Genomic DNA, 19218 nt, shown 5'->3' with positions numbered 1-19218 from the left:
CTGCGCTGCGCTCGCTTCCCGCTGGGCGCGTCCTCGCGGCACCGCGCTTCCTACTACTAGTTGTGCTTGAACAACTGGATTTGGGTTGGCTTAGCTGGTACACAACCCGAGTCCGCAAATGAGTTAGATTTATATAGTCTGCGTGCAATTGACGCCCATTATAATTTTATTGCATTGGGGGGGAAATTTTTTTTGGGCGTAAACGTTCCGAATCCTTGAAGACGTCAAACACATTGGCAGATCTCCTGATTTTTTCATTTGTCAATATGAGCAAACTTAGATTTGAAAATCATTCAAAGATCTCTTTGTGTCTTCGATTTATTGAAACCTGTGCATGAAAGCTGTGTATTTTTCAAAACGATGACATGAAATGCTCTTCCATTAGATGACAGAGTGAACTGAGACAAGATGGTTTTCCGAGTCGTCCTATTGCAGTGACGTCAAAGTTAGATGTTGGGAAGCAACACATTCATGACAATCACGCAATCAATAACTGCCACCGTGAAAATCAGGAGTGCTAATTGCTTGAGTCACGCACGCGCCGGGAGGACCTCATAGCATGCACGTTGCTACGGAAACGGGCAGCTGATACGCTTAAACCGACGTCCTAACAGGGATGTTGCATGTTAATCTCCAACGAGGTCAAATTTGCATTTACAAACGCACGCGGGAGCGATTGCGTGGCGCTATCAACGACGTCACCGGCATCTTGTGTCACAATTAGAAAAACAAAACTAAAGAAAAACAAAATCAACTTGTTCCCGACTTTTGTTTGTTGTCCACCAGCTGTCCGCAGCGTCCGCGAGTGCCCATCGGTCGGTCGCGATGAACACGACGGCCTCTTCATCACTTCTTCAGGCCCAACGATAAACTGAAACCGAAACAGGAATTAGTGGTCAGACGAAGCAAATTAGTTTCCATCAAAGTAGTAAAATGTCAGCAGGTCGTGCAGACGCGACAGCAGCAAAGCTTTTCAATCGAATGCAAAGCAGCCCAACGGCTGCAATGTGCGCTCTCGCCCGCTTTGCTCACTCACTGGGCCGTTGGTGGGTCATGATTTTACTGAATGAAGTTCAAGACAGATCCAGGGGCAAAATGTTTGACTTAAGTCAAAGTAAAAGTAGTCGATTGCGAATGCTGATGCACGTGAAGCCCTTTGCAACTTGTCTGAGACTCGGGGCGGCAGAAAGAAACAAGCACTTGATCCCAAATCAAACTTGATCAAGTTCACTCAATATAGGTTCACTCGCTATAGTTGGAAAATAGACAACAAAACGGCACAAATGTATTCACTTTTCTTGTCATAAAATTTGGATCATGTTCCAATTTTTTGAGGGACAAGAAAAACTATTACAGACCATTAAAACTGTTGGCAAACGTGATTGCGAACTAGAACAAAGCCTGCCCAAAAACAATCTTTGCTACGTGCGCACGCACACTCACAAACCATACCCGCTCAGATGCAGCCTTCAAATATAGGAAAAGAAAAAATACAGAAATTGACTCAAGTACAATAAATGTACCAAAGTACACCCGCCCTCGCCTCAAAAAGGAACTACCGTTTGGAACAAGAGAATGGCGACTCCAAGTGGACAGAAGCAAAACATTGTTTTCATCTAATTCCAGTTTCATCAATCAAGGGGATATTCTGTACATGAGTCATTTCTGAAACTATTCAGCCCGAGTAGGAGGCGAGACGCAAAGTTCCAACAGCAATCGATGCGTCGCCTTTTTTGTTGACGTGGAATCCGTTTCAGTGGAACACAGCGGGAAGGAGCTAGCGGAGCAGGCGGCTCCGACGACAATCAGTCGGACATTTTCATTCTTTCCGTTAAGTCGAGTTGCGGTACAAATGGGTGCAGCAGTTACAAGATCACAAAATGAACCAGGCATGGCCGAAGGGGTCACGGTGCTCACGTTCAGAGACGCGCTACGCACGTAACGAGAGACATTCGGGGCACTCACTTGTCAAACAAGGCCTGGTTCTGCAAGTTGAGGACCAAACTTTCAGCATTCAGGTACACTTTGTTCTGAGACGTCGACACCTGCGGGACCACATCGGCGTTAACATCAGCGCGGGAATTGACATCGCCTTAGTTATTCGACACGAGGGTCTTGTCATAATTTAATTTGTCGGCTGTCATCCCTGGTAAAAAAAAAAAAAATCCCATCCCTGGTAAAAAAAAAAAAACTGCTGTAGTAGTGCTCATTCATTCGCACTTCTGTCAAGCTGTCGTCGCGTGTCCGACTCGCTGGCTCAGAACCACGTCCGTGTGTTGTTTCTCCACTTGAAGGCGCTAACTCTTTGTTCAATCTATTGACTGCAAACATATGGCTGCAACTTAAAGATAAAAAAAAAAAAAAAAACCTTAAAGATCCATTTTGTACGTCTTTGCACTTGAACAATTATTCCTTGTTCCTATAAGCGCTCCAAAGTTCTGCCTGTGATTCTTCCCTGTGCTGCTGTTGGCATTAAAGGCCTAAAGGTTAGGAGGGAAGAGAAGTTCTTTAATTCAGTCTGTGTGTTTTTGGGTTGACTCGCCTATTCAAATTTCTTTCTGCCAAACTTGGTAAGCGCTGTGAGAAAATCCCTCTTGGCCAGGCCCAACTAAGCTTCCACCCCCTCCCCTCGATGACGGAGGTCACCAGCATGCTCATGGCCGTGATCTTAATAATTGTCAACGGTGTCACGAGCACCTCCCTTGACCTTGTCAAAGTCATCATTGCATTTTTCGTCATTGTCGCCGTCCTAACGCTGAGATAAAAGGCGAGCGAATGAATGACCAACCGTCTTGGCAATGGTCTGAGCGGCTCGGATGCGCCTCAGCTTCAGGTAGCCAGGATTCTTGGTGACGGCTTGGCCTAGCTGAAACACACAAATTCAGAGGTGGGCGGGTTGCTCTCATGCTCGCCACATGGCCCACATTGCTGCTCCATGGCCGACTTCTGTTGGCGTATTCAAGACAACTGGAAACGCACATTTGGGGCTAAAAATTGGCCAACAGACGGCCTCGGTGAAATCGGTCGCTCTGCGTCCGTTGTTGAAGCTTTGTGGCAACTGCTGGGAACGTACGGTATAAAGAAACCTCCCATGGATTGTTTGTTGCAAAAACCCGCATGTTTTTACCATCTTGGCCGCCTCGGCTTCTCCTTCGGCCTGGATGATCTTCTGCCGCTGGTCTTGTTTGGCTTTCTCCACGTAGAACTGAGCCCTCTGCGCCTCTTGCTGAGCTGTGCACACGGAGACACGGCCTTCAACTCACTTGTGAAACGCAACACCGGCGTGAAACTCAAGAGAAGAGAACGGATGGATGAATGGTCACAAGTTAAAAAACTCTTAGTTTGAGTGCTCGGTGGCGGAAGCGCACAATTGTCAACAAATAATGTCAATTCATCAACAAACGTGAGCCAAACAATGTTGAAATTTGCCCTTCAACACGCTCAACGATGGCACCGCATGCACAAGCACAAACGGCAAGAAACTTTCCCTAATGGCAAAGAGCCCGACTCCTCAGCGGCCGTTAAAGCCAATATCGCCCAACTTACTGAGCAGAGTGCGAGCGAGTCTTACTAGCGTCTTTAGCGGCCATTGAAAGTTCGCACGGCGGCGCGGAGCGGCCAATGAGTGCACTAAGTGGCCTGAAAGGGTCTCCCTCCCTCTTCCAAAGTTTTGGCGTGACGTCAAAGTGACACTTTTCTTATGTCAGAGAGTTTTTGTGTGGCATCAAATGTGTTTTGGGTGTCCGGAAAGAATGACCGGATCCTTGTTATTTCTTTTTATATAATATTATATATTAATATATAATATTAATATATAATATTTATATATTTATAAATATTGCTTTGCTTTTGGTCTGATGTGAATGATCACAAAAGGCTCCTCTTTAGTTTGGTTAATGTCAAGTCATGACCCTTTTCTTGAACCACAGAAAGGCTCAGCGAGCGCTTCTTTAGTTTGTGGCAAATCGCCAAATGTCTTTTTTTTTTTGGTTTACATTCCCGAAGCAAAGGGCGTAGATTCCTTACCAACTTGCTTGGCCTCGACGGCAGCGGTGTACTGGCTGCTGAAGCTCAGCTCGGTGATGGCCACGTCGTCTAGGATGATGTTGAAGTCTTTGGCACGCTCAAAGAGCTCCCTGCGCACCAACAGCGACACCTGCGCAAGCACAAGCTCACCGTGGGGGCCCGCGGACGGCCAACTTCCTTTTTCGGCCAGCCGGAAGACGAGCGTACCTGCGCTCTTTGCGTGATGAGCTGGGAGGCGTTGAACTTGGCCACCACCGACTTGAGGACCTCGTTGACGATGGAGGGCAGCACCCGCTCGTCGTAGTCCTTGCCCAGACGCTGGTACATGGCGGGTAGATTGGATGCCATCGGACGCGACAGCACCCTCACCGCAATGTTCACCATCTGCAGGTCTAATCGGCACGACCAGCATAGTCATCGGGGGTGCACCTTTCAAAACGTTTTGCATCTGCTTTTGTTGTCTGGCAAAAACGTCACCTCGCCGCCACGTGACAGACTTGGACAGGCGCGTTGGGGTTTGGGTTACCTTTGCTACCGGTCAGTGAGGAGATCTTCCTGGGTCGGGCTCTGATGTCATAGATGATGGGGTACTGGAACCACGGGATCCTAACGCACACAGGGCGCACCCAAGCTCAGTGGCTATTGCAAAATAATTAAGACTGAAAATGAAAACGCTTACCAAATAAAAAATTAAAACTAAAACTATGTTGCTAAAACAAGAACCGGAGTAAAAATGACCTTTTCCATTTTTTTCAATTTTCATACATGAGCTTTAAATCTATTTCCGTACTGATTTACAACCGGAGCTGAAGATGAAACTGGTGAAACTGTTTACTTTACTTACTACTTACCTTTAGTTTATTTTACAACACCACACCGCGTGACCTTTTTTTTTTTTTTTTTTTTTATCTTGCGCTCGACCATTACCCAAGCTACATAAAAAGCTAATTGTAAAACTAATAAACACTCAAATAATTTTGGGAAAAATTTGAAAACCACAAAGGCTTAGAGCAGGCTTTTGCCTGGTTTCATGCGGCTCTTTTACATTCATATCAACATTTTTGTTTGTGGGTTTTTTTGTGCGTGTTCACTTTGCTTGAGTTCAATATGGTATTTTAGTCAAACAAGCCTGCGCATGAGGTGAAATTACACAAAGCAGGAGGGGCAAACCCATTCGAGTAAATAATTAGTGTCCATTTCGCTCTTAAAATGGCAGGGAAAAAATGCGAAGCTAAATGAAAATATGAAGATGAACACAGGACGTTTTTAACCGAGTGGGGAAAGTTTATATTTTTTTTTGTCAAACGTAATGGCAAGCCATTCTGCCTGATGTTAGACGTCATAAGCGCATTTCAAAGCTTCAATTGTTTAGCGCCACTTCAGCTCACTCCGTGCTAACATCGATAAGGACTTTCGCAAGAACAAGTTGGACACTTTGAAGTTAGGCAGAAAACCGGTACAGTGTTTCCCCAAAATTACGAAGCACTCAGAGACTGTGTTAGGGTTGATAGATTAGTTTGATCCTATGCTTATGTTGGAATGTAACCTGTAATAATTAAACTCGCTTGTCCTGTCTTAACAAAAGTAGTAGAACAAAGTGATAAGATCTTTTGAACTGATTGACTAGCTGCAGAGGAAGCAATCAAAGTTCTTATGTTTACACAACATCGTGAAAGACCCCCTGCTGTGCTTTGATCAGCAGGCCAGGGGCTTCGGCCCCATCCTGTCTACTCTGACCCCCACTCTCAACCCTCACTCTGTTTCTCTCAATAAAATGCTCCTGCAAGAGACCTGAGTAAGACTGCATTCGATCATCGCTGTACACACAGCGACGAATGGACTCTCCACCTGCAGGTGCTTAAAAGGACTTACTTGTCTCCTGTTTGGTTCTTGCAAAATAAGTTGGAGTGTGCACAACTGTAACAGACTGTCACGCCTGCATCGTATCAACTGGCTTGGAACATTGCACGGGCTGAAAAGCCATACTTCATTGTAAGGGGAGTTCGTTAAAAAATGCCTCAGTGACGTTGAAATCTTGTCCTCTGAAAACGACAAACTAAAACGAATGGTATCAGACATCCAACTAAAAGAATTACTTTGAGTGGCAACAACAGAATACAAGCCAGATTAGAAGTGGTTTGTTCAAGGAATGCCAGAAGTTGCACTAAGCAACATGCATAGTAAGTGAAAAAACGTTATTGTAAATTAGGTTTTTGTTTGTGGACTTTGTTGAACTGAAAGTTTGTGTGTGTGAGACAGTGCACACAATGTTCATTGTTGAAAATGACTGGCCTGTGGTCTTGGTACTGTAGGAGTCAATTTCTGTTATTATCATGTTGGTGTGTGAGACATGATAATGTCACACAATAAATTTGGCGAAGGAGAGTTGTGCGGGTGTGTGTGTAAGAGGAAGGGATGGGGTGATGTTCATGTGTGCCCGTGTGTCTGATGTGGCTCTTTGCGGTAACACTGTAAAGAATGTAGCTCTTAGTCTGCCTGGTTGGCCACCCCTGGCTTATAGGCTTGCTCTAAAAATGAACTGAAACTAAGCGAATTTAAAAAAACTGAGTAAAAAAATAAACTATCAAAATTAAATCGAAAACAATTCCAACAGCGGCACAATAAAAACCGGCGAGGTCCAAGTTACGTGGGCCCATCCTCACCTGAAATGAAGGCCCTCGGCCAGCACCGTGTCCATCTGCATGCCGCCGATCCTGTTGAACACTACCGCTCGGTGACCGCCCTCCACTGTGTGCAGAAATGCGGTCCAGAAATTTGCGCAGCTGCGGCAATTTCATCTTGGTACAAGCACTACAAAGGTTCTCAACATATTCCATTCGTAAAAGTTAATAAAAGAGGGAAACAGGACTTATCTAGTGACTGTGAGAGCTTTGCCACATCACAAAGTTGATGCTCCATTTATAAATTCATGTCAATGCGTACCAGTATACGTGGCTTCTTTGACACCGTACGCCAAGGCGCCGGCGCCAAGCAGCAGTTTGATTCCGAGTCCAGCGCCCCTCCCGCCGGACGACCCTGCCATGCGACCCATCAGGTCCCGGAGATTCTGGACCAAGCGCTGCAATAGAACGGCAATCGGTACAAAGCAACATGGGTACATCATCATTTAAATTTGAGTCGGGGAAAAAAAAACGTGAAAAGTAGACGGAAAGAATTTGCAATAGATGGGTACAATAAAAAAATATCCGATGAGAAATACATAAATATCAGATGAATGGATGAATAGAAAAAAAAAGGACTTTGGAGGAGAAAATATTTGTTAAAAAAGAAAATTAGAGAAGACAAAAATACAAAATTACATTTACAAATATATGCTGTACATTGGATGCAAAATACACAAACAAAGAATAGACCCAAGACAAGATAACGTGAGCGCACATCTAAAAATTTTGGACTACAAAATCGGCATAACAGGATAAGTCGAGACAGTGCTGAATGTCATCGGAAGAGAGAGCGACAGCAAATTTTTGTTACGTTATACAAACTTATATACTTTTCATATTTTTATACTGTTATACTTATCATGTGAATCAATGTGTACATATTCCTATTAATTTATATATTTTATCATGTCAATTGTAAATACTCTTATTAATGTATACACACATAGTTATTCAATCAGAGCTTGGTAACTTTTCCATTACACATAAAGCACAGCTCAATAACTTCATGACACATAGATCCAAACATTCAGTAGATAAGACAAATGTCTGCTTTATGAGGATATGTTTTTCCTTCTTTTCCCCTCCCCTTTCTACTATTCCTTACAAGCAGGAGTGGACACTATAAAGCCTTCTGACCAGAACTATGAGGTTGTTGTTTCATCTGCTGAAGTGCATTGTGTACTGACTACCGTAAAGCAACCCAAGATCTTGCAAATAAAGAACCAACTATTACTCCACTTCTTTGTTTTCCTTGCTCAACAACGGACATCTTGAACAAAACGCAACACGTATTTGATAGTCTTCTGATACGTGTTCAACTGTGTGTAAAGACCTTTCAAGACAAATTCGTGATCAACATGACCTTGATCGAAAACCCCTCGAAAGTTCGCACATCGCGCTGGTTAGCATAGCCGCATGCTAGCTAGCGCGTAAGCTAGCTAATTGATCTCTTACTCTTTCAGAGGAGCTTCTGGTTTAAACACACGTTTGTTAGACCTTCACACACGGAATCCCTACCCAATAAACAACAATTCACGTCAGTACGCGAAGGTTGAAAGTTATAACTCTTACAGTGGGCTCCTTGCTCGCCATGCTGCTTCGCGTCACTCAACAGCTATAAGATGGGAAGGTCGACACTGAGTGTTGGCTCGTTGGTGAACGATTCGTTTAAAATAACGACTCTTTTCAGCGAACGAGAATGAACGAATCACTTCCGAAAGTGATTCGTTCTTTTTTCAGTTCATATGACGTCAACCAATAGGTGTCAGTGATGCGCATTGAAGCTGGTGCCACCTCGCCGTAAAACAAAACGAAGAAGAAAAATGACGTAACTTGCCGTTCACGAACGAGTAGTAAATTGCATTTCCCGGTCACATACTGAACGGATCTGTGAGTGAACGAGTCAGTGATTTGCATTTCCAGTTCATCGCGAGAACGGATCAGTGAGGAAGCGGTTCCTGACTTTCCCGTTTGCTAACGAGGCAATGAGAGAACTGCCTTCCCTTGCATCAACGGGTCAGTCAGTGAACGTGGCGCGTCTCCTGGCGTGAACTATGTAAACCAGAATGTAGATTTACGATTTGCCAAGGAAAGAAAGAACCAATCACTGAAACGCCACTTATTTTATGCTCGTTTTCTCCAAGCTAACGGCTAACTGCATAAAGGGATGCGCCGTTATTCAACAACGGGGAGATTATGCTTCTCTTTGGGTAATCTTTATTTTATAACACTATATAGTAGTTTTTAAATAACGTGTATGCATATATACACTTGAATATTGTTATCCAATATATCTACTGCAATTTCACATCAGATTGCTGGTTTGAAATGTACTTTATTATTGTTATTATTAGTAGTAGTCGTAGTAGTCGTAGTAGTCGTAGTAGTAGTAGTAGTAGTAGTAGTAGTAGTAGTAGTATTTTAATAAACATTTATTTTAAAACTTGTCTGCTGTTTTATTCCTTGTTTTTATATTCGCCAATCAAAACATAAAAATCAGACATTTGGTTAACTGCTTTATATGACAATATGGATATGTGTTTTACATTGTTATATGAGTTGGTGTCCCCAAAATTAACAAATGTCGGCATAACGTTTTTTTCCCAACCTTTTATTCAAACACAAACACATTCGATATTGAAGGAATGGGGTCGAAATACAAAAAGTCCTGCCTAGCTACAAAAACAGATATGCTCAAACCTCATTGAATAAAGTACATAAGCAGACAAGTATATTCACATATTAAATCAATAAAAGAAACATTTTAACCATATAATTATACCTACACACCAAATCAATAAAGAAGACATAACTAGACATTTTTGATAAGTGGTAATGAGAAAGGTTTTTATAACGTTATGATCTGATATATATTTCTGAGCACTTTGAAATAAATGTTTTTTGATATATTGCCTGAATAGCTTAATGACCCTTAAGGAACTGTTTAATGCATGCCTGATGATTTTCTAAATCACGGACACTGCCAAAGTCGTCTAAAAATGTTCAATACTTGATTGTATCTTATGTTTTGACTAATGCTAGACGCCAGTTTTCGATTACTACTGAACGTTCTGGACAGAGGGAAATATTTTGCCTAACAAAGAAAAGATATGGTTGGAAGCATGATTAAACTAAGAATATGATGACGTAAGCAAGTACATGGAGTATCAAAAGAACAAACAAAAACATGGTAACTGGTGAGTACAAACTTTGCATAGTCAGGGAACATTAATAAACAGATGATGTCACAGCCAAAAGCTCACATAATTCCGTACAAAATGACAAAATTGAAAGAATGATGAATGGATGAGGTGCGACAGTGTATGTGCAAGAATGGAGGAGAATGTTTACAGGAAGGTCATTTGGAGATAAAACCAGCAGAGGTGCCAGAGGGAGAACGCCAGGAGGAAAACAGCCAAGGTGATCGCCAAGGCCGAAAGATGGGATGGAAGACAACAACCCCCACACACATCGAATCGCCCATACTAATCAGCACCCAACCCCACGGAACCAACTCTCACCGAACCAGCACCCACTCCCATGGAATGAAACTCTGCTGCGAACTTGCCCCACCCAAAGACTCATCACCCATCAAACTCGGCCCACAATGTACAACTGAATACAAGCTGACCAAAGAACTTTGAACGTTGCCTTTCTGAATGGAGACTTTCTGCTCTTGAGCATGGTTGCACGAAGGGCCCAGCGCTGTATTGTACTATCCTGAAAACAGAGCTTTCTTAACAAGAATTGTGATTGAACTCAACCAACCTATGTAAGTCTAATTTCTCCTTCAGTGTCTTAGCATTTTCCTAAATCTGAAGAAATCAAACGAGAACGCAGTGAGTAAATTGGATAACAGGATTGGCAATGGCTTTTGTCGTGAGGTGCAGATAGCGCGCTTCCTAAATTGTGGACAAAATCTAACAAATGGTGACCAGCCGACGTGATTTCTTCAGAAGGGTAAGTGCATGCTCCAGGAAGGATTCTTCCTTCTCCGCTCTTGCTCAACAATATTGCAGTCCGATCGGCACAAAAGGTAAGGGAGAACTTTTTTTTTTCAATACAATCTCCCAGTTCAGCAATATTGTGGAGTGAAAGCAGAGTAAAATTAAAAATTAATAATTTTAGCTCTGTGTTCAGGAACGGTGGTTGAATATACATTTATGATTGTATGGATGATTTCTTTTTGAAAAGAGAAAGGTGGTGAGGCGCTCACACCGCTGGAACCTGTGGGGTGCCAGTGACTAGCATATGGGCACCAGAGTGGCCTCAATAGTAGACGCTTAGGGACTTATACTGTTGCCTAAAGTCGGGGTCGATTGGATCGGCCAGGCCACCAATACGAGTCGGGAACTCGTGGGAAAAAAAAAAAAAGGTGAAGGCATCGCTGATATAGCAGGACGGATGCCTGGCGACCTCAATAGTGCGACCTTAGAGACTTATATTGTTGTCTAGGGCGAAGGGTAACTGGGTTAACCAGGTCGCTACATAATTGTTGAAGTGTGTCTATGTTGATATTGTGTGGAAAGCAGGCTTGGCTGTCAGATGGGACAGCGACGCAGCTGGAGAAGTGAGTTATTAGTCGTGGTGCTGCTGTTCATGGGGTGGAAGTGATGATTTGTGGTTCATGAAGAACAATAAGTTGATTTGTATAAAATTGTTAATTTTTTTTATTTTGCATGTGAGTTGAAGTCAGAAAAATGGCTCAACAAGAATTTGATAAAGAATGTATATATATAATTAGCATGAAGGTTGTCTCCCATTGTGAGGTGAGGTTAAACTGTAACCATTTTTGTTTTCAAAAGAGTGCAGCAGGGTTGTGGGCAGAAACTGGTCCAACGAGGAGAGTGCCCAGCCCTCGTAAAAAATACGAGAGTAAGAGAACATACATTGTAGAATTGGATAAAATTCAATTGTGATTGGAGATGTTACATTTAGGAGGAATTATTGATCGATTAGCCAGCTAACATGAGGATGGCAAATAAATAATGAATAAATACTAGCTCAAATGTGGCATGTGTTTTAAATTGGGTGATAAGCCATTCACTTCCAAGCACTATCCTTTATCGCTGCTGACAATAATAACTTATGAGATGTTAAATCAACGAGGAGTGTCATAGTTAGAACACCGGCGCTAAATGACCTATAGATTGAACAATAACAATTACTGCATATACAACCATGTTGGTAGATTGTTCAATTACATTACAGTTTATTACAAAGAATTTCGGAACTTTATTTGATGATAAACACTGGAACAAGGATTTTAGTCGTGTTAATGGGTAGGGTGGATGGATTACTCAGAAGGAAAAAAACAAAACAAAAAAAAGGCATTTGATATTAAGATGATGAGTGTGCGCAACTGATAGGATACAAAATGTTCATAGGAAGATTGGGGTGTAAGGAACAAATACTACACAGGAAGACTCATAACACGAAGATAGTTTTGTGAAATTTGTGTCCCAGTGTGTTCTGTCCTAGTGCGGGGCACAATTCCTGAACTGAGTCCTCTTACTCCACTGGCTGTCTCAAAATCAACAGAGGACTGTCCCTGGTCATGAGACACCTTTGACCTTTGGGAGAACAACAGGAACTATTATCATACTTGAAGGGGGCAAGCACAGCTCTTCAAAGGACAAGAACCATACAGTTGGTGGAATACACATAGTTGCAGATCAAAAAGAAAATGGACTGAGAGAACAAAGACAAGATGGACGCATTTGAGAATGGCGGACGATCCAGCCCTGAATCATCATCATGAGAATCTAAGAAGAGAGGCTGCTAAAGACTTGCACGAGGCACATGAAGTCAAACTGGACACATTGCTAAAGACTGCTGAAGCCTTACAAAGTTGGTGGAGTGTGGGACAAAAGGGATGGAAGTGTGTTTGGGTGCTGGGGCGGACATAACTGGGGCGGACATAACTGAGGAGTTTTGATAAAAGAGGGAATAATAAGGCTGTTATTGACACTGAAACGGGGATAGAAAATAAATACATAGATATGGACAGTGAAGATGCACTAATAATAACAAATCATACGACAGCGTGATCAGAAACTTTGCAAAATGGACATTGATCGATAGAAATTAAATCATTTGAATCATACATTTTTATATGTAACATAGCATTTCGAAGACATGATGAAGCTAATTGAAATAATTAAATTTTATAATTGGACCTGTGGAAATTTGGATTCGGGCAACAGAAGGCTGAATTGCTAAACTTAATTGACCTTTATCAAAACGACAGAATTTAATTACACATCAATTGCGACTGATTTATAGGATGCATATTTGAGCCTGAAGGGGTGAAGGCCATAAGAAAGTTGGAATTCTGGATAGTCAGCAAAATAGTAATACAGGGCACTACTTAATTAAAAAAGAATACAGTAGGGCTTTAAATAACAAATACATTGACATGACCCTTGTGACAATTGATTTAAATGGCAATTTATGATAAGCACTTGGGGTTAGGATTAACAATCCATCCATCCATCCATTACTGGTGCGGCTTGTCTTTACGAGGGTCACGAAGGATTAACAATAATAACTACAATTTGTAATTTCTGTAGAAATTGCGTGTTGTTAGGCTACAGATTTTAGTCATTGATCTGACTCCAAATTGCGATCAACACTTAACACATGAGTTGCTATGTCCCAATCCACACACTGGCACACCTAACAATTTTGCGAGTTCGTTCTGTCAAAGAGAAGACCAGTAGATCAGTCAGACCAAATTTACCAATTGTTTATTCCTGACAAAGCGCACTAATACAGGCCTGGGTCCCGGGTCCCTCACACTAGAACTTGTGCGTTTTTGTGACCACCAAAAGACGACACATTCTTCCGGGTTGCCCAGTTTTGAAGAAACACAATATGAATATTAAAGCATACAAAACATTGTGAGATGATTGGTCGATGGCCATCTCCTCCCCGTCTTGGTGTTATTGCTGAGGTTAGGCGGTTGGGTTTTCCCCGCGAAGCCCGACCACCTGGACGTGATGTTGTTCTCGTTTCTCACCGACCTTGAGGTGTTCTCGTCCGGTACTCCCTGTCTGGGCCTATTCCACAACACTTCGAAGAAAACAAGTTCATGCAGTTTGCCTGCACATTCTTCACCACCCACCAATCCACACGAGCACTCCAATACTAGATACTATATTAATATGATTATAAGTTTAACACAACCTTAAAAAATATGTTTGCAAACTGCCGAAAGCACATTTCCCTTTAGTGTGAAGGTGAAGAGGCTGAATAAAAAATTTGGGGAATGCTACAAGATTATGTTTAAATTTCGAACGTGTTGAATTGGTCAGAAAATGGATGAAAATATAGAAAGAATTTTGTAAAATTGGGCGTGAATTTAAAAATTGAAAATTTGAAATTTTCCACAAGTGGGAAGTTTTGGAATAGGTAGGCATAAGAGGAAGAGTTAAAAAATTGAAATGGGTTGAGTCAGTGGAAAAAAAAAAAAAAAAAAGGAAACTAGAAGAAATTAGAAGGGAAAAATGAAATTTTGCAAAATTTTACCGCAATGTTTGAAGTGAGGATGTGAAATTTTAATCTAGGAAGTGAAAGAAGGTGAATTAGAGGAATTATGTGGAAGAGGATGAGGGATATTGGATGTGACATGAAGAATGGATGGTGAAATATTGTCTTAGGGTTTGTGAATTTCTCGGGGACCGTGAATGTTTAGAATATTTGGCATGGGTATTTGGAGTGTGTTGGGAGTGGAATTAAGTGAATCAGATGAGTTACGTGGAAATGGTTAAGCTAGAAAATAAATAAAAAAGAGGCAGAAGAATGCAGAAGAAGTTGAATAATAATAAAGTCAAGGCAAGTCAAGTTTATTTATATAGCCCACAAGCAAGTCTCAAAGGGCTTCAAATGTACAAAAATTGCCAATTTAAAGTACAGGAACAATAAGTGTGAGGGCCACAATGATGATCATGACAGCAAAATATTTCTAATTGGTTTTGATAGGTACAAAGGAGGAACGTGGAAGAAGGTTTTTAAAATTTGTGTTATAGCGTGACTCCATTATCAAGAGTAAGTATTTCTTTTCAATTCTAAGAATTGGCATCAACAAAAGTGAGAACGATAATCTTCAAGGTGATCTTGTAAGTGGCAGGAGGAAGCTGTGTATATTGTTTTTTAAACATTATTTTTAGTATCATTATTTTTTAGGAGGGTCAGTAATGCTTGTGAGGAGATGAATGAAGCAACAAGGTAACAGTAAAAGGGAGTGCTTTATAAATTTCTGGTTCTTTGCCAGAGGTAGTTATTTGGAGGGATGAATTTAAACTGAAAGCAAAATGGAACTGTTTAGTGGAAGAAATATGGGAAGGTGGAAATATTGAAGTTACAGCTCAACACAAAGTGTCAAATAGTCTAAGTGTGAGATATGAGCAAACTAAATGGGGAGTTAAATCATGTTACAGCATTATGCATATTGGCAAACGATGAGAGGACAGGAGACCAGACAATTAGATATTAATTTTGGATTTAAAATAAAAAAAAGGGAAATTTTAATTGAGGAGAAAATTTTACGTAGGGAGGGTTCCTTTTATAATTTAATATTGTATGTTTTTATGTGTGTGTTGTGGGATGACAGTTTGTCTGGTGTATGAATGTCAAGTCTGTACTTGTGGTGTTTGTGTATTGTGAATGGTTAACATGATTCAAGGTTGGGGTGATGTGATCACAGCAGAGGATAACATTCCTCTCACCTGAAAAATATAAAGATACTACAGATTTGAAAAAGCAAGATTGATCAGGGCTAATTTTGGACTAAATATGGGTTTAGGATTACTCTGGGGCACCATTGACAACAACAGAATTCAATGGAGAAGGCCCATTTCAAGATTATGACTAGACGTGACTATACAAGCATTGACAATCAAGAGTCTGAGCCAAGACAGTGTATGACAACAACTCTGGACTTACCTGACAGTGTGATGAAATGTATGTGACAGAATTTGTGATGACTTGCTTTGTTTTGATGTTTTACCTAATTGTATTGCAGCCTCTAACAGCAACGCAGGGAACAGATTGTGCTTTATTTGTTAACCTCGTGTTTACTTTGCAGGTTGTCAACTGCAGTCTTGGAGAATTTTGTGTCATGTCTGTGAACATGCATTAACAACTAACCCCTTACTTTTCATAATGAGTTTGTAAATGTGATCGTTTTCAGGACAGGCTCGGCAGGTTCCAGTTTTCCATTTCATACGTTTGACATGCGCCCGGGTGTGGATTCTTTTTTCTTTATCATTATTAATTTTATTTTTGTTTTTTGGTATTATGAATGTTTATTGTGCGGAGAGCTGCATGCACAGCTACAGGAGGGTGATGGCTTTTGTTCATACAGCCATGTGAGATGCTGCCAGTCGAGTTTCAGGGACTGAGAATTGGTGATTCCAGGTCAGGATGGCATCTGGAGGTACACCGAAGTCCAGCTGGCGATGGGTATGTTACCATGGGCATTGTTATTTTTACTTTTTAAGCATAGTGACACATTTTTTAGAATGTGTCAAAAGGGGGAGAGAAAAAAAAAGTGTTTTCGGATTTGATGGTTTTTAAGTCTTCAACATGCTAGACGGAGGAGAAGAAGCAGCTCGGCAGAAATGAAGTGAATGGGAAACACCATCGTGAAATGGAGCTAAAGCCTGGTAACAAGTGTGGAGAATTTTAAAATAGCTTGTAATAAATTGTAGACCTTTACAAGATAGGATCAAATAGGTGGGAGAGTATTAAATGTAAAAATTGGAACAATAACATACAGACTAGAAACGAATTAGGAACAATTTATGAACGTTAAAGTTTGAAAAACACATTATTCACGTGATTCATTTGCAGGACAAACAATGGAAGAGATTGATAAATTGAACAAATTTAAGATGACTGCAGGAGTATTATGTCGAAAACAAATAGATTCAACAAATTTTTCTTTCCCTATAAAATGGTGGCGTTTGGGTTTGAAGTACATAGTCGCTTCAAATTGCGGACTGAGTGACCGAATGGGCGATCGTTCGATGTCTGTCTATATGTATGTATATACGTATGTATGTATGTATGTATTTCGTTATTTACATATTCTTTCTCATCTTCCACTTCTTTTGGCTGCTCCTGTTAGGGGCCGTGACAGCAGAGCAATCGTTTCCATATCTTTCTGTCCTGTCACACCAACTATCTGCATGTCCTGCAACATCTTCATCTCTGCCACACTCTCCATTATTTTGGCCAGTAGCCTCGCTTCTAACATTCTTTCCCATAACTTCATGCTTTGCTTAATCAACATAACAACACCTCTGTAGCTACTACAGTTCTGCGCATCGCCATGGCCTGAAATAAAAAATAGGAGTCAGCACCTTTCCAGGAATCTTCTCGCTTTTTAAGAATCTCCCCTCCCATCTCTCCTTGATAGTTCCATGCTGTCACTGGAATGTCGTCTAGGCCAATTGCCTTTCCACTCTCCATCTTTTACAAATGTCTGGGTATGAATTTTATCTATATTTATTTTTCTCACTCATTGGCGGCCCCACAGAGGGACCTGGTGTGCCAACAGAGGGACCCTGATGGTAACAATGGTTTTGGTTACCTCAGTTAAACTGAGGTCAACAGAGGGAGTGAAGGAATGGGGTCGAAATACAAAAAGTCCTGCCTAGCTACAAAAACAGATATGCTCAAACCTCATTGAATAAAGTACATAAGCAGACAAGTATATTCACATACTAAATCAATAAAAGAAACATTTTAAGCATATAATTATACCTACACACCAAATCAATAAAGAAGACATAACTAGATATTTCTGATAAGTGGTAATGAGAAAGGTTTTTATAACTTTATGATCTGATATATATTTCTGAGCACTTTGGTTTTGTTCTTTGAACAAGGTGTTGTTCATGCATGGCTCATTTTGTGCACCAGTAAAAAATATCTATCTATAGCTAGAATAAATGAAAAAAAAAATTCACTAAAGAGGGGTTCGGTGAATGCGCATATGAAACTGGTGGGGTTCGGTACCTCCAACAAGGTTAAGAACCACCACACAATAGGATAATGCATAAGACCTTGATGTCTATTGTATGTAAATGAGGTAGGGGTCATAAAATTTTATGGCCTTTTATGGTACCATAAATCAACCCCCTTTTGGATTGGGAGGGGGGGCATGTGCGCCAGTCTGGCGGGCACCAAGATAGCGCCAGTCGAGACGGCGCCATCTTTGGCTGTCGCCATTTTGGTTTGCTGGCGCCATTTTTGGATGGGGACATGTATGGGCATGTATAGGGCCTGTATTTTTGTGAAACAGAGCAGAGAAGTGATACACCTGAGTTAGATTTGCTATCAACCAGTGCGTCTAGGGTCAAGGGAGGAGCTTTGTTGAAAAAAGGGGGGTCAAGGGGGGAGTTTTGTTGAAAAAAAAGGCATCTGAAGGAGATAGTCATGGTGTTGTTGCATCTAATTTGACATACAATAGTTTATGGGGTCTCAGAGTTGTCTGTGTAACTTTGTTGAAAAAGGCATCTAATTTGACATACAATAGCTTGTGGGGCCACAGCTAGTTGAGTCATGAGAGTCAACATTATTGGCTCCGAGTTGTCTGCGTGTAACTTTGTTGAAAAACACATCTGAAGGAGAAAGTTTAACATACAATAGTTTGAGCTGAGGTCGAGTCATTAAAACGTCGTCAATATACTGACAAAGTTATCTGAAAGAAAGAGACTGGCTGTTGGAATCATTTAATTTTGGAGGGAGACAGATGAAGGCCTCCGGCCTTATATTTCAGTATATTTGATATGCCTCCAGCATATTTCGTATGTTACAATTTGTTTTGTTTTTATGAAAGTTGCCCAAGTTAAAAACATGTCCTGACTAAAAACACGTGATACACAGAAGTGTGGTTTGAGAGAAGGGGTGGACCTGTTGTCGCTATATTATGCCAGAGTATCGAGCGACTAGTTCACAGAAAAGCGCTAAGCTAAAGCTTTGGTGTTAAACTGCAAACCTGAAGCTCAAATCATGATAGCGGAAACACCGGTCAGTATACATCTTTGCCGCAGAGGCCCTGATGGCTTGTTAGACGCACCTAGGAAGAAATATATGTATCTAAAGCGTATGCAACAGCCTCCTACAGAAAAACTTGAACAGAACTGGTATCTAACACCGGAGACTCTGTGGGGATTTAAATTTTTTTACGAGGTTAGTGAGCTGTTTTTCTTCATGAGAAACCAAGTGGGCCAAACAACGACTGTGAGCCAGCCAGCACGTATGGTTCGTTTAACTCAAATGACTGGGGTGTTTTAAATCAACTCCTGCCCGAGGTTTTGACTGAATTTCTCAATGAATACGGATTAGAAGGTGAGCTGAATGTAACATGGGTTTCAAGAATTACAGCCAGCGGAAGATGTTTTTTCCGGCTTAAAGTTTCTCCTCAAACTGTTGATGGGACAGAAGATGGAGAGCTAATCGATCAAATGTATCTGATGCTAGAAGTGTTTAATAGCGA

The 19218-nt window shown here is 41.3% G+C and overlaps 2 protein-coding genes across 2 annotated transcripts in view; one reads left to right on the top strand and one right to left on the bottom strand.

The window, feature by feature from the left end:
- nfic (nuclear factor I/C) overlaps positions 1–19218 on the top strand; it is a 185308-nt gene that overhangs the window by 47427 nt on the left and 118663 nt on the right. The window lies entirely within an intron of this gene.
- On the bottom strand, positions 303–8450 carry LOC148388059 (prohibitin-2-like). Its single transcript, XM_088394013.1, has 10 exons — positions 8283–8450; positions 6970–7105; positions 6690–6774; positions 4553–4632; positions 4234–4418; positions 4027–4156; positions 3128–3231; positions 2789–2866; positions 1966–2045; positions 303–871 (listed from the first exon to the last, which is right to left on the bottom strand). The coding sequence occupies exons 1-10, from the start codon at positions 8301–8303 to the stop codon at positions 847–849; spliced, it is 924 nt and encodes a 307-aa protein (XP_088250139.1). The 5' UTR covers positions 8304–8450; the 3' UTR covers positions 303–846.

Source organism: Syngnathus floridae, chromosome 13 (genome assembly GCF_059516105.1).
Source record: "Syngnathus floridae isolate MCC-2025c chromosome 13, RoL_Sflo_1.0, whole genome shotgun sequence".
Classification (NCBI taxonomy): domain Eukaryota; kingdom Metazoa; phylum Chordata; class Actinopteri; order Syngnathiformes; family Syngnathidae; genus Syngnathus; species Syngnathus floridae.
The sequence above is the reverse complement of the archived record's forward strand: the minus strand, read 5'-3'. Positions and strand labels throughout refer to the sequence as shown.